General features: G+C 53.4%; 1 protein-coding gene across 5 annotated transcripts; it reads right to left on the reverse strand.

The window, feature by feature from the left end:
- Window positions 1–124: 124 nt before the first annotated feature.
- ACHE (acetylcholinesterase (Yt blood group)) lies at window positions 125–5,975 on the reverse strand. Of its 5 annotated transcripts, none has more exons than XM_074345839.1 (5): window positions 5,831–5,975; window positions 3,154–4,243; window positions 2,310–2,794; window positions 1,364–1,533; window positions 125–1,251 (listed from the first exon to the last, which is right to left on the reverse strand). In XM_074345839.1, the coding sequence occupies exons 2-5, from the start codon at window positions 4,216–4,218 to the stop codon at window positions 1,127–1,129; spliced, it is 1,845 nt and encodes a 614-aa protein (XP_074201940.1). In that variant the 5' UTR covers window positions 4,219–4,243; window positions 5,831–5,975; the 3' UTR covers window positions 125–1,126. The 5 variants fall into 5 exon arrangements, with proteins under 5 accessions (XP_074201940.1, XP_074201941.1, XP_074201939.1 ...); XM_074345840.1 differs by having other exon boundaries at window positions 125–464; window positions 5,831–5,974; XM_074345838.1 differs by having other exon boundaries at window positions 125–464; window positions 3,154–4,240; window positions 5,831–5,960.
- Between the last annotated feature and the right edge of the window lie 9,873 nt (window positions 5,976–15,848).

Consider the following 15,848-nt stretch of genomic DNA (forward strand, 5'->3'; position numbering starts at 1 on the left):
CTCAGCACCCTAGTTCGGAGGTCCGTGCCTCCCGCCGGCTCTAGCACCTACCCCTCCATTCACTCAGCCCTAGTGGTTGAGGCCTGCTGCTTGGACCCCCGCTCCCCAGTCGCGCACACTCCTGTGGCTGTAACAGTTTATTGGCAGCCCAAAGGGGCGAAGGCACCGCGGGGGAGGGGGCTCGGCCCGAGACATGCAGAGGGCAGGGAGCCCTGGGGGAAAGTCGGGGTGAGAGGGCGGGCAAGGTCTAGGGATCCTGTTATATCCCAGCCCTTAAATAAATAGTATATACAGCTGGGGGGCTGGCGGGCAGGGCAGGGGGTCGTGGGGGTCCCGCCTGGGTCACAGGTCTGAGCAGCGATCCTGCTTGCTGTAATGGTCAAACTGGTTCTTCCAGTGCACCATGTAGGAGCTCCAGCGGTGGAACTCGGCCTTCCACTGGCGTTCCGCCTCGTCCAGAGTGTCTGCGGCCAGGGTGCCCGGCAAGTGGGTGGGGGTAGGACACGGGGAAGGACGGGAACGGACATGCGGGGTGGGAGGGAGTTCAGGGAGGACACACAGAGAATGTAGGAGGCCACGTGGGATGGTGGAAAGAGGATCAGGAGAATATGCGAAAGACGGAGGATCAGGGGGAGGACAAGGGTAGAGGCGGGGCCAGACAAGGATGGCGGGAAGAAGGAGGGAGGGGGAGAAAATGACCGGAAAACGGGGACAGACGGGATCAGAGAGGGGAGGATCCGTGGGTTGGTGGGAAAAAGAGAAGAGACAGAAATGGTTGGCGGTTATAGCCCCACGGTGGGGTGCTGTCTAGCCCCACGGTGGGGTGCTATCTAGCCCCGGGGCCTCCCTCTCCCCGCAACGCCAAGCTCAGGCTCCAAAGAATAATTTTGTAGAAAAAGAAAATTGGCTTTTTCGTTTCCATTTAAACAACAAAGGCGTGTGGGTCCCTGAGATGGGTCGTAGGTGTCCTTCCCCACCCTCCACCCCTGCACTGTCCAGTTTGAGTTTCTCGGTTTGAGGAGAGAGGGGGCGCTGGGTCGGAGATCCCTGAGTGGGGCCCTTCCCCACGGTCCGACCACTCATTAGAGGAGGGGCCCCCTGAGGCCGGAGAGGGAAGAGGCCGTGGTCACAGCCGCAGGAACCGGGAGAGGAGGAGGAAGAAGAGGAGAAGGGGTAGGGGGAGGCCGGGCCTGGGCCTCGGGGCAGCCTCCCTGTGGGCGAGGCCTGAGCAGGTGCAGGGGGCCTCCGAGGCTGGGGGAAGAAGAGACGGGTTACACCCAGCCGGCTCCCACCTCCCTCTCTCTCTCCGCGCCCCCTTTCTCCCCCACTTCCGCCTAGCCCCTGTCCGCTGGCCCCTGCGTACCGGTGGCGCTGAGCAATTTGGGTAGGAAGCGGTTCCAGAAGGCGCAGGCCTGGGCGCGCAGCCCTCGCCTCACCTCCAGCGGCCGCAGGTTCAGGCTCACGTACTGCTGGGCTCCCGCCGTGTACGGTGGCCACTGCGGGGCTTTGTGGTCCCGAGGGTCATTGGGGTCCCTGCGGAAGGAAAGGGAAGGCTCAGCCTCAGAAAGCCCGCCCCACCCTGAGGGCTGGGGAATGGAGATGGAGAGGAGGAGGCGGCAGGCTGCTTCCTGACCCGTGCCGTCTTAGGCTCCAGGGGGAGCCCCATCCTCTCCCTACCAGGACCTGATTAATACATTCTCTTTTCCAATATGCCCCATCGTCTGGAAACTTCCCCTCCCTCAGGCCCTGCCTCTTTCTGTTGTTCCTCTTCTTTTCCCTCAGTTTCTTTGCTCCATCTTTATCTTTGTTTTTCCCATTCAAAAATTTGCTATGATTTATTGAGCCTTTCCTATATAATCAGGCCCAATCCTCTCTTTACAAACACCGTGTTTACTTCTGCTGACATCCATGTGATGTCGAATTTATGGTCCCTTTCTTCAGATAAACTGTGTGTGTATGTGTGTGCACAAATGTGTGTCCCAGCTAACAAAACCACCACCAGTCCAACGATCGGTTCCACAGTTCACGCTCCTAAGCGCTATACTAATTCCTTAGTCTGTCTCTCCTTGTCGCTCTGCTCTTCTCCCTCCGCTCTGTCCTGTCTCATGAGGATCCGCCATCCTGCCTTCCTCTTTCCCTTCTCCCAAGGTCTCCTGTGTCCTCTCTCTCCCTTTGTCTCCTTTCTTTTGTGAACTCGCCCCCCCCCGCCCTTTCCATTTGTCTCTGCTTGTCTCCTTCTCTCTCTGTCTGTTTGTCCCCCTCTTGCTCCTCTGGCTCCCAAAGACCCTTCTCCCCTCAGTACTGCTGACCCTGTGCGGGCGAAGTTGGCCCAGTATCTCATCAGTCGCTGGGCAAAGGTTCTCTCCTCGTCGGTGTAGTTCAGCGATGGCTTCAGGGGGAGCCCGAAGATGAACTCGATCTCGTAGCCATGGGGCACCCCCATCCAGAGGGGCCAGGAGAGTGTGGATGCACGGTGTTCAAAGATGTAGGCATAGACTCGAGCACCCTGGGCGGCCAGTCGCCCAGCCAGCTGGGCCACGGGGCACACCACGTTGTGGTCGCCCACCACATCACTCATGGCCTCCCTCAAGCGCGCCGGGTCCTCAGGGTGCAGCCAGTCTGTGTAATGCAGGACCACAGCCTCGGCAGCCAGGTCACTTGCCTGGGGGACCCCGACCCGCACCCCAGCCAGGAACTGGGCCCGGCTGATGAGAGATTCGTTGTCTTTGCTGAAGCCTGGGGCCCCATAAACCAGAAAATAGGAGCCCTCATCCTTCACCACACCCACCAGCACCTGGGGGGACAGGATGGAGGGATGGGGGTAGGGGAAGCACAGACAGACAGGCAGACAGAAACAAATGGACAAACAGCCAGAGAGATGAACAGTTATAGACCCAGAACCAGCGAGGAAGAGAGTGCAAGATTGGGGAAGGGAAAGAGAAAGAGGAAATATACCCACATTTCCATTCCTCTCTGTCCCACTGACCACCCCAGGATTGAGCCCACAGGGAAGAGGAGGTGGCCATGGGGCCCAGAAGCCTGGGCCTTTGGGAGTGGGTCTTGAGGAGCCCTTAAGCCTGGGTCCCCAGGGGGAGAGGCAGGTGGGAGAACAGGCCTAGAGGAACCAGCTCCACCCTGAACAGCACTAGTCACCTGCAGGCCGTGGAAGTCTCCAGCATTGATGAGGGCCTCGGGCGTGTCGCTGAGGAAGTCTCCGTCCACCACAGGCACGAAGGAGAAGCGGAAGACGCTTTCCTGAGGCAGCACGTGCCATTCGTGGTCCACCAGATCCTGAGCTGGCCGTGTCCGCAGGCAGGCCACCAGCTCTGTGTCATTGCCACCAGCCCCACCCGGGGGACAGCCCACAAGGCGGGCCAGCAGTGTGGCCCTGCGGCGGGCCTCTCCCACACCCACGGTGGCCCACGGCCCATTGGGTGCACCGCTCTGCAGCACAGCCCTGTGGAACAGGCCCCGGCTGGGTGGGGACAGCAGGTGCATGCCCACGGAGGCGGCGCCTGCACTTTCCCCAAACAGAGTCACTGAAGTTGGGTCCCCACCGAAGGCTACCACATTCTCCTGCACCCACTGCAGTGCCAGCCTCTGATCCAGTAGACCCACATTGCCTGGGGCCTCCCGACTCCCTGGCAGGGCCAAGAAGCCGAAGGCTCCCACCCGGTAGTTCATGGACACCAGCACTGTGCCCTCGGCCTGGGCCAGGAAGCGGCCATCGTACACGTCCAGAGAGGAGGCCCCGCTGTAGAAGCCACCCCCGTAGATCCAGATGAGGACAGGGGTGGGGGACACAGGCCGAGGGTACGGTGTCCACACGTTGAGGTAGAGGCAGTCCTCACTCAGCTCACGGTTGGGGTTCCACATCTCGGTGCCCTCAAAGCCCGGGTACAAGGTGTCCACATATTGGTAGCAGACACTTTGGAAGGCTGTGGCATCCAGCACCCCTGACCAGGGCCGCTTTGGCTCTGGTGGCAGAAAGCGACGGGGGCCCACAGGTGGCTCTGCGAAGGGGATGCCCAGAAAGGCAGAGACAGGGCCCCCAGGGGCCATTAAACGGATGCCCCGCAGCCAGCCCCCACGCACCGTCACCAGCAGCTCTCGGTCCTCCGGGCCCTCAGCCTCTGCCCTTCTTCCCAGGAGGAAGAGGAGGAGAAGGAGTGGGGAAGCCAGGGAGGGCGTGTGCAGGGGACACCATGGGGGCCTCATGGCTGCCAGGGCAGGCAGGCGTCTGCTGGGAGAAAGAAAGGCAGAGGGTGAAGGCTTGAGGCTGCCAGGAGGGAGGAGATGATTAGGTAACACTCTTGCCCAGGGGTTATCACTGAGCTGCAGAGGAGGTGGAGCAGGTTGGCAGAGAGAGCACAGAAATGGAGAGAGGGAGACAGGCAGAGACAAGGACATAGACAGGGAGAAGCAAGAGGGGACAGAGATCAGACACACACACGGACAGACAAACGCAAGGAGCAGACCCAGACCTGCCAAGCAATACCCTCCCCTGCCCCGCAGAAGACCCACCGCCCTCATCTCCTTCCCTGAGCTGGGTGGACCGGTTTGGGCCCAGTGCGAGCGGTGAGCAGTGCTAGTACCAGCACCAGAGGCCGCAGGCCACGCACAGGCCACCAGACAGGGGTGGGGCCCTCACTGACAGAGGCGCCTATGGGGGAGCTTGAGGTGGCGTGAAGACGCAGCCTCTCCTGCGTTGGCCAGGGCCGAGGCCCTAGGGGCGGAGTGTATGTGGGTTGGGCATTCAGGGTGTGGGAGTCACAGGTCCTGGGGAACCCCAAATCCTGCTTACTCTACACCCTGCCCCACCCAGCCCTGCTTCATTCACTGTCTGGCACAGCGCGCTGGTACCCGCGGGTGCCTGTCAACTGCGCACCCCCTTCGTCTAGCCTCAGCGAACAGGCTCGCCAGCCCTGGCCCCCCAGGACTCGAGTCCTCCATCCATCTGATGCTGCGGTGCACGCTGCCGCCAGCGGGGGGCAGTAGAGACCAAGAAAAGGACGGCGCTCCCCGCCCCGAGTCCAGGAGCTGGGAACTTGGGGCGGAGGTCTGGGGGCTTGCGGGCATGGCTGAGGGGTCTGAAGGGCGGGCCGGGACGCCTGTATTCTCGGAGCTCCGGAGATCCCCGGCCGCAGGGGCGGGGGCGCTATTTTGGGGCAGCAGCTGCTGCGGTTCCGGCATCTCCAGCCAAGGGATCAAAATTCCCCGGGTCGGAACTCCCCCCTCTCCCGCCGGTCACCCCTCACCCAGCCCCCTCTGCCCTGAGCTGGGGTGGTGGTGATCGAGATTAACTAGGAAACCCGAGTGAGGCTAATTATAACTCGGGGGCTTCCGCTAAGCCTCCCCTTCCCCCAAAATAGAGACGGAGTCCCCGCTGGAGGGGGACGCCTGGGCCTGGGAGGGGGCTTCGGCTGGGCGCTGCGCGGGGGCGCTGGGGTCGCGGGATCCAGGGGAGCCCAATCGGACGCCAGGAACCTGCGCAGCTCGGATTCTGCCCCAAGCAGGGGGCGCCTTCCAGTGGTCCCACACTTGGGGGCGAGAAGGGCCAGCGGCGCTCGGGGGTCCCCACAGGAATTCGAAAGCAGAGGTGGCGGAGGGCCCTGCGGGCTGCCGTCTCCCGCGCGGGCAACCGTAAGTATGAGGCGGCGAGGGGAGAGTTAAGGATGAGTGTGGGGCGGCGGGGGGCGTCGCTGGGCAGGCCCCGGGGTGCGGTGGGCGTCCCGTTTAAGGGCCTGGGTCCCTCTGGGAGCGCACCGTCCCCAGGACGCCGAATGGGCAGCGGGGCGGCGGAGGGTCCCGGGCGGGGCGGGAGACTCACCTGAGGTGGCCGAGCCGAGCCGGGCCGGGCCGGGCCGCGCCGGGAGCTGGAGGCGGCCGATGTTCCCCAGCGCAGGCTGAGCCGACTCTGACAGCCGCCGCCTCCGGCCCCCCGCACACACCCCCTCCGGGCCGCTCGGCGCCCCCGCCCGCCCCCGCCCACAGTCTCCGCCCTCGCCCCTCCCCGCCTCCCCAGGCTGCCCTCCCCTCCCTCTCCCTCCTTCTCTGGGAGCCCAGACCCAGAGACCCCGGGGCCCAGACGGACGCCGGTGACAGACGCCGACAGACGGATAGACACGCAGTGACAGACACGACCGAAAGACCCGCAGCGGCGGCGCAGACACCCACAGGGAGAGACAGACTGAAGCCCGCCAAGACAGACACATGCAGATGGACGGTCTCATGCAGTGACAGCCAGAGACAAGCGCAGTGACGGACATTCACAGACGGACACACTTGGACACATTAAGTAGGGGCTGGGGGTTGAATAAATAAATGAGCATCCCTGGCCACAACAGATCTGGGGTGGCGTGGGAGGACCGCCACGTGAAAGTGTGGCTGAGGACCCTCTCAGCGGTCTAGGTAGCACCAGTGGAGAAAAGGTGACGCGGGACACTCCTGGGATTAGGGAACACCTGTGGGAATGTGAACATGAGACTACGAGGGGACATGAAAGGGGCCACCATGGAAGAAGGAGACCCTCTGGGGGAGGGAGAGGTGACTCCAGGACACCGGAGAAGGAAGGCCAACGTGGTGGCACGCGCAAGGCTGCGGGGCGAGGCCGCACTCCGCCGCCACAGTGGAAACTTCCGGAACCCCCGCGGGTGGGTTTGCGCTGATTCCCTGACGGGTGACCTCGGACTTTCGTCACCAGGGTCCGGTCGGGGCATGACATCACCAGGCCAGGCACTCATTGGCCGCCGCGGCCAGCAGGTGGGAGCGGCCTGGCCCGGGCGCCCCCAGCCTGGTCGGAGGGGCCTGGGCCGCACGGACCCCCAGGTCCCGCCCCGCAGGGGGTCATCCAAAAGGACGGTGAGGCCTCGGCAGCGTCCCCACGCCCGAGGTGAGGGTGGAAAAAGTGGGCAGCGGTGTGCCCGCGCGAGTGCGCTGCGCGAAAGCCCCTTCCCCGCCTGGGCCAGCCTGCTCGAGAGCCCGCCGCACTCTCGCTCGCTGCGTGGTAGAGCGACCGGCGCGGGCGAGCGTCGGGGCGTGCGTGCGCGCGCGCGGCGGTGCGGGCGCTGCGTTGGGCGTGCGCGCGCGCGCACACTCACTCGGCCGCCCAGCGCCCCGCAGTACTCTGCGTTTGGGTCTGCGTTCGCGTCCGCGTTGGCGTGGGGCTGTGGTCACTGGGTCTCGGGGTCTCGCGAGGGTCGTGGAGTCCGCCCGAATCCAGGCGCGTGCCCCACCCTGGCCGCGTGGTCCTGGCTCTCCAAGCTGGCCGCCCCCGAGCCTGCCCGCTCGCCCCGCGGGAACTGACCGCCCGCAGGCGCGGGACTCGGCCCTGGGTCCATTCTGCGGTTTTGGGCGGTGGCCGCCAGGTGGCGCCGAAGGCAGCCTCTCTAGCCTTGGAAACTGGGGTAGCCCCTAAAGACCCCGGGGGTGATGGGGGCTTGCCTCCCTGTTACTCTCCAAAACGGGCTGTGCCACGCAGGCGCCTGAGCTCCTCGGCCTGGACCATGAAGATCGGGGACAGCTTATAGCCCAAAGTTACCATGAACTAGTAATAGCTTAGAAGGTGGAAGGACAGGGCACTTTCTAGTAGCTGCCCCAGCAGAGACCTCCTTGGGAGAGGTCAGTACTGACTCCTACTTGCTTGGGAATGGCGTCGGTGAGGCAGTACCTGCGGGGGAATCAATGGGAGGTAAGGGTAAGGCAGGTTGCGGAGCTTTCTGAAGCCAGTTAGAACTTTATCTTTTCTGGGGGTGAGGGCTGGAATATGAAAGGTCAGCCTGCAAGAGAGGGAAGGGGGAGATGCATCCAAAGATGCTGGAGAGTCTGGGGCAGGAAGAGGATGCAGCCGTTGATATCAGTAACCTCCTCCCCTTTCCCCAGGCGTGGGGAGGGCAGGGGCAGGGCTGTACCAGGGAGATGGGAGGAAGGGCAGGCAGGCCCCGTAGTAGGGTAGATTGGGATCCGAAGAGGGTGTCTTGCTCTTGGAGCCCCTGATGTGCTTCCCCAGGCCCTGGGTCATGGAGGGGTCAGTTGGCTGTCCAGTCAGAAGAATCCGCAAGTCTGTATGGATCCTGGGGCATGCAGGCTCTGTGCCTGTGTGATGGGGGCTGCAGAAGGAGGCCAGGGTCTGGAGCTCTGGGTCTGCAAGCAGCTCTGGGGGATGTCCTGAGAGGCTGCCGTGCATCCTCAGCCTGCAGTTTGTCCCAGGATCATGAGGGTGGAGGAGACCACCCAGATTGTGTCCCCATCTCAGAGCGTTTTTAAACTAGCAGGGGACCACCTGAGCCAGGATAAAGGATGCAGGTGTTGGGAGATCCACAGGGCATTGGAGCAAGCCTCTCTGGCAACCATTAATCTACTTTTTTTCTCTATAGATTTGCCTATTCTGGACATTCTGTATAAATGGAATCATACACTATATAGTCTTTGTGTTTGGTTTCTTTCACTTAGCATAATGTTTTCAAGGTTTATCCATGTTGTATTATGTATCACAGCTTCATTTTTGGGCTACGTAGTATTCCATTGTGTGGATAATACCATATTTTGTTTACCCATTCATCAGTTGATGGACATTTGATCTGGTTCCTTTTTTTTGGTCTATTACAAATAGTGAATGGGATGAAAGCTAAAATACTTTCAGTCCGCCCCCACCACCTGGTATGGTATGCAATGTCTTTGTTGAGCCCAGTTGTGAGGCGGGATGTTTATGATGTTGGGCAATCCAGTGCTGATCTGGGAGAAACTGACAAATCCTGGGAATATGTACAGGCTGAGGGAAAGACCAGGGACTGAGAGGGGGCTCAGAAAGCCAAAAGGGCTATCCTAATCATCTGTAAAGGGTCTGGGAAAAATAACCTGGGAGCAAATGTGGTTTGACTTCATGGCTGCGGGGACCCCTCCTGAACAGATGGAGTGACAACACAATGCTGGCTGGGTCAAACTGTGGAAAGGCTTAAGACCTGCACAGTTCATACCTGCCCCATCTGTCCCTCCCATTCCTGATGCCCTGCCTGCTCCAGCAGAGGTCTCAGGAATACAGTCCTGTTTGAGGCGGATGCCTCCCACACATCAGGAATAGGATGCGGGCCACAACTGCCTCCAGGTGAGGGCTGTTGAAGTTGATCAGAGGCCTCATGTTGAGCTCACTATTTGCAGGTCCCCCAGAAATAAACAAAAGGTGATGGGTCTGGTGGATACTAGAGCTGAGCTCTAGTACACGGTCACCCTCTATTTTCTTGCCCCCTCAGTTGTTACAGAGGGCAAACAGTTATGGTCAGGAAGGCCCTACTGACACTGAATTAGGTTTTCTACTCCCAGAGAATATGATATTTTTTCCTCTCCAATACAGAGCACATAGTGGGCCTTGGCGTCCTACAAGGTCAACCTCTGCAAACCTCTATCTGTGAATTCTGCTTCCGGTGCTGAGAGGAAACACCAACTGGAGACCAGTAAGTTTGCCCCTCCCTCGAAGAGTGGTAACTGTCAAGCAATATACATTTCCTGGGTAGGGGGCATAAGGAGATAGGAGAAGCTATCCACGAATTGCACTGATTGGGTATTGCATGCCCTGCCATAGTCCTTTCAGGAGCCTAGGATGCCTGGTGAAAAAGCCAGACGGTTCCTGTGGATGATGCTGGACCACCGAGAATTGACCAAGATAGTACTCCCTATATGCGAGGCTGTGCCCAACACCACCAGTGTCTTAGACACCTTGGTCACGGTCCTAGGCTGCACGTACAGTATGGACTGAACAGGAGTCACTACCGCCTGATAGCAGACTTAGCAAATGTCTTTTTCAGTATCCCCTGGCCACTGAGTCACAAGACCAATTTGCCTTCACATGGGAGGGGCAACAAGGGACCTTCCAAGTGCTTCCCCAGTTTCCTGCACAGCTCCACCCTATGTCATGGGATGGGAGCTGGGGAGCTGTTGCTGTTCCCCTTCCCCATGCCAGTAAAACGGGCCTGTTACACAGAGGATGGATGTTAACACGTGAAGACTTGTCTCTGGTTCAGCCTTTGTTGGAATATCTGTGATGGAAATGAGTGGAGAACCCAGAGAAAATTCAAGGCCCAGGCACCGCTGTAACATTTTTGGAGTCATTTGGGTGAGATGCGTACTGTCCCAGAAGCAGTGTTTGGTAAGATGCAAGCCTATCCAACCCCTAAGAATGTAAAGGAGATGCAAGCTTTGTAGGGATTTGGGACTTTTATTCTCCACCTCACTCAGTGGCTCCATCCCTATGCCAGGTCAACAAACGCATGTATGGGACTGTGGATCAGAACCGCGAGCCACCTTTGAGAAGGCAAAATACTAGTGAAGTAGCTTGGGGTGTCTCCCACGCAGGGATTCCATTTGAATTAGACGTGTCTGTGACTATGGAAGGTATGGGTCAGAGACTGGCAGAGACGACAGAAGAGGAGAGTGCTCCTAGGATTTTGGTCCCAGCTCTGAAAGGGAAGAGAAAGCCCATTTACTCTGACCGAGCAACGGCTCCTGACAGTGTCCATGTGCTCCTCCAGGTGGCGCTCTCAGAAAAAACCGTAGCAGACAGTGGGCTGAACTGAGCGGTTGGGCTGGAGCTCTGGTTGTTAGCCCTTTGAGCAGGGCTGTTCTAAAGAGATTGACTCTGTGGCTTGGCTTGGACAATGGAAGCCAAGGGGTGGATGATTCATGAATGGGCCCTTGTGGGATCAGGATGTATGGAGGGACATTTGGGTTCCCCTGCAAGAGCATGAGGCAGTTCTCACTGTTTTCCACATCCCAGCTCATAAGGCACTGACCCACCCCATCAATCAAGGAGCTGGTGCCCTAGTTTGGATATGAGCCCTAGCAACAGACACTTCAGTACATACAGTAGATTCGGTACCCACCTCAGTGCCTAGGTGAGATGGTGTATTGCCAAGGATGCTGGATTGCCCTTGAAATACAGTGCTTTGGTTAATGCAGTAACAATACATCCTATGAGTTCTAAACAACACCCAAGGCAACTGCCAAAGGAGCATGGGGCCATCCATCGGAGCTCCAACTGGTAGGGGATTGGCAAATTGATTATATTGGCCTCCCTCCAAGTGAGAGTTCTAAATATATCCTGGCTTGTGTGGACCCTGTGTCTGGCTCAATCCAAGCTTTTCTCTGTCACCATGCAAACCAGGCACCACCATTAGGGAATCGGAGAAACTGAGTACCATTGTACGGACACCCTTGCTGAATAGACAGTGATCGGGGGGGCTACATTTCGAAGGCCATGATGTACAAGACAGAGCAAAAGAACATGACACTGAATGGAGGTTCCATCTTCCCTATAATCTGCAGGTAACAGGGTTGGTAAAAAAGAAGAATGAAATATTAAAGCAGCATATTAAATTACTAACAGGTTAAAAACCACCTTGGCCAGGTGGACTAAAGTACTATTTAGTCATTTAATTCATTTAATACATAATACGTATGGGGTTGAAGTGGTGGGAGACAGCCATTGCCCTGACTCTCACCACGAATCAGTGTGCTATGCTGTTGAGAAAACCAAGCGCTATCATGCCTGGAAAGGCATTATCTACTGGAATTTTCAATGGGATGTCTCACTAGGATGGGTGAATTACTTGACACCCTTGGGTGAGGGGGAAGTACTCAGTCTCTGGTGGGCTCTTATTGTCCGGCTGCAAGCTGGACCTGTTGAAACACGCTGTACATGGAATGGAACATGCACCATTGAGGGGTGAAGGTGGAGACCTGGTCTGGCATATCCTGCCCCCAGTCCATCCCCTCATGCCTGACATTGCTGCCTCCTCTGGCCAACATGCATGTTATGTACAGGTCAAGTTCCTAAAGCTGCCAATCTCCTCCTCAAGACCAGCTGGGCATGTTCTGTTTCCTACAGATAGAATCATTTGGCTGCTGTCCTTGTTCCCTCCATTGTCCTGGAGGACATTATAGGGTTCTAAATTCACCTAGCAAACTTAAATGATAGCCAACAAAGCTGTCTTTACTGAATGCTGAAATAGCTCTAAAGAGAAAAAAAATGTCCTCTAAAATAGAAAGGTCTTGGACATTATTACAGCTTTGCAAGGAGGCATCTGTGCCATTATCCAAACAGTATATTGTGTGTTCATATCTGATGAATCTGCTAATGTGTTATCTTTATTAAATCACATGAGAACACAAGTGAACACCCTGAGTGACGCAACCCCCAGCCTAGTGAATCAGTGGTTTGGAACATGGGGGACTTTGTGTGTTGACCCAAGAACTAGACCTGGGCAGTCAGAAGCTCCCCCTCATCCTGACCTGTGGTTGGAATGTATGTTCTCCACACTGTTCCCTCAGTGGGAGCCATTTTCAAGATATGACAGGTGGGTGCAGAAAACTGTTCATCTTGTGGGTGGCCCTAGACAAGCGTAGTGAGTAAGTTCTCTTGCTCATTAAAACTGCCACCTACAAATCTGGAGTGGTCTGCCTCTTTCTTTGGTCTCTCCTTGCCCTGAGTGTACGGGCTAGTTTGTGAACCAGACAGGTACCGATCCACTTCATCTAGGTTATCAAATTTGTGGGCATAGAGTTGTTTATAGAATTGTTTATTATCCTTTTAATGTCCATGAGATCTGTAGTGATGTCCCCTCTTTCAAATCTGATTTTAGTAATTTGTGTCCTTTCTCTTGTTACTAAGTTAACCTGGTTAGAAGCTTATTGATTTTATTGATCTTTTCAAAGAAACAGCTTTTGATTTCATTGATCTTTCTCTGTTGATTTCCTGTTTTCAATTTCATTGACTTCTGCTCTAATTCTTATTTCTTTGCTTCTGCTTACTTTGGACTTAATTTGCTCTTCTTTTTCTAGTTTCCTAAGGTGGAAACTTAGATGATTAATTTTAGATCTTTCTTCTTTTTTTTCCTTTTTTTTTTTTTTTAAAGGTTTTTTAGGGGGCAGGGAGGTAATTAGGTTTATTTATTTATTTTTAGAGGAAGTACTGGGGATTGAGCCAGGGCCTCATGCATGCTAAGCATGTGCTCTACCACTTGAGCTATACCCTACCTCTAATCTTTTTTTTTTTCAGTTTCTTCTTTTCTAATATATTCATTCAATGCTATACATTTCCCTCTAAGCATTGCTTTCACTGCATCCCACAGATTTTGATAAGTTGTGTTTTCCTCTTCATTTCATTCAAAATATTTTAAAATTTCTCTTGAGAGTTCTTCTTTGACTCATGTTATTTAGAAGTGTACTGTTTAATCTCCACATAGTTTGGTGTTTTCCAGTTATCTTTCTGTTACTGATTTCTAGTTTAATTTCATTGTTGTCTGAGAACAGACATTGTATACTTTTTATTTTAAATTTGTTCAGGTGTGTTTTATGGTTCAGAATGTGCTCTGTCTTGGTGAGTGTTCCGTGTGAACTTGAGAAGAAGTAATTTGCTTTTAATAGTCCAATAAACAATGTTTTATTTTAAACTCGTTAAACTAAATTCCCTGTAGCATGAAGGATAAGAATGGTACTGGACCTGGTAATTTTTTTTCTTAAACACAGCATTCATTTACATCATAAGAGTAGAACTGAATTGTAAAAGCAATACCCATGAATAAAGAGTGTGACACAAATGTTACCTGTAACAGTTATTTAGTAATCTGATATTGTGTACCACAAGCCAGGTCTTCTGGATATCTATGTATATAGTCTATATTTTATCTTAAATATCACTTTTGAATAAAATGCACACTTCAACAAATTCACCAGGGCCAGTCATTTTACAGCTCCTGGAGACTGCAGTTAGAGAATGTAACTATTAAAATAAAACTCCTAAGCATACCCTTTAAAATTACCAACAGGGAAAAAAGGTTTACTTTCTAAAACATTCCTGAGGCTTGGAGGCAAAAGCATTTACCTAAAAACATAGTTCTAGCTGGATATTGATCTAGACATCACGATTGAAAAAAAAAAAACCCTGAAACTCAGCGAGAACTGAGGTTCTCCAAAGCCAAAAGATGACTTGTCCATTAATTTCTTAAACAAACAAAAAACCCTGTGAGCAAACTTGTACTTATAAATACATACTTTTACAAAAGTAACTTTTTCAACCATAAAACAAAACAAAAACAAAAATAAGAGTTTGGAAGCAGCAAGACTATAACTAACAGTAAGTGGAAACTGAGTCTGGCATACTCAGCAAATAGTTCTTTCAGTTTCATTAATTTTGGCCTGAAACTTCAATCCTGTTTCATGGGAGTGTTTAATGTTCAGTATTCTGTTGGGACTCTTAAGCAGCAGGCTAGTGGCAACCTCCATATTTATAGGAAAGCAGCATTTGTTCCCAGACTGCCTGTATGGGCTAGGCTAGTGTTAACAGAGCTTGCTGACATGACAGACTAGGAAGAGGACTGGGTAAGAGAGACGAAATCAATGCCAGGGAAAGGTAGGACTCCACTTCCTTGAGTTGATATCATTTTGTTCACTTTGTTGAAACATCAGGAAAGTCCTCGAGCTGACCTGGGCTTCCTTATACGTACGTAATCCTCAGAAATCAATTATGATGTGAGAAATATTAGCACAAGATTTCTGTGAGTTTTTTTTTAACCCCATAAATGTGTAAGTGGTGGCATGCATTTCTCTAACTTAACGTGAGCATCCCTCCCAAGAGGGTAAGTCCTGTACTTAAGTAAATTAAGGTGTTAGTCCTCGTTAGAGTTGGAAACGATAGTGATAATGTCATTTCATATTGCAAACCGAAGCTGGCCAGCTCTTGTTCTCCCACTTCCTACCCACCTCCCCTGCCCCGCCCCGCCCCACGCACTTTCTTTTCTTGGGTTAGAGCGTTTGCGTCAAATCATAAAGCCTACAATGAATTTATAGAAACTACATTAAAGCTGTGGTGATAAAATAAAACTGCCAATAAGAAAGTTAAAACCATAACTGGCTGCCACTTGAAATGCCACTTTATGATCTTAGGCTCTGGAGCAGTGGGAGCTAAGCACTTGATTTTTTTATCCTGGGAATCAATACGTATGCATAAAACAAACAAAGAAGGGGGAGGTGTCAGGAGAGAGAGACAGAAGGAGGGACATTGATTAATGGAAAAAATTTCACCAGGAACAAACTTTACGTGGAAACATAAGTTTCAAAAATATATTGAAAAGCATTTTACCTGTGACATTCCTATATCACAAACATGCTGCAGGCATATAGATGGCCAACAGGTACATGGAGGGGTGCTCGACATCACTAACAATCAGGGAAATGCAAATCAAAACCACAGTTAGATATCACCTTACACCCTTTAAAATGGCTGTTATTAAAAAGACAAGAAATAACAAGTGTTGGAGAAGATGTGGAGAAAAGGGAACACTTGTGTGTTGTGAGTGGGAATATAAATTGGTGCAGCCACTATGGAAAACAGTGTGGAGTGTCCTCAAAAAATTAAAAATATGATTCAGCCATATGACCCAGAATTTCCACTTCTGGATATTTATCAAAGGAAGCAAAACAGTAACTTGAAAAGATACCTATACCTTCACGTTCATTGCAGCATTATTTATTAATAGCCAAGACGTGGAAAGAACCCAAATATCCAACAATGGATGAATAGAAAAGGAAATGTGGTAAATATATATATATACACACACACACACATAATCTAATATTATATAGCTAATATAACTTTATTATCCATAAAAAAAAAGGAAATCCTGCTACTTGCAGCAATATGGATGGACTTTGAGGGCATTATGCTAAATGAAATAACTCAGACAGAGAATGACAAGTACTGAATGATCTCACTTATATGTGGAATCTAAACAAAACCAAAATGCATTGATACAGAGAACAGATTGGTGGTTTCCAGAGGCAGGGGGTGGAGTGTGGGT

This window comes from Camelus bactrianus, chromosome 18 (assembly GCF_048773025.1).
Source record: "Camelus bactrianus isolate YW-2024 breed Bactrian camel chromosome 18, ASM4877302v1, whole genome shotgun sequence".
Classification (NCBI taxonomy): Eukaryota; Metazoa; Chordata; class Mammalia; order Artiodactyla; family Camelidae; genus Camelus; species Camelus bactrianus.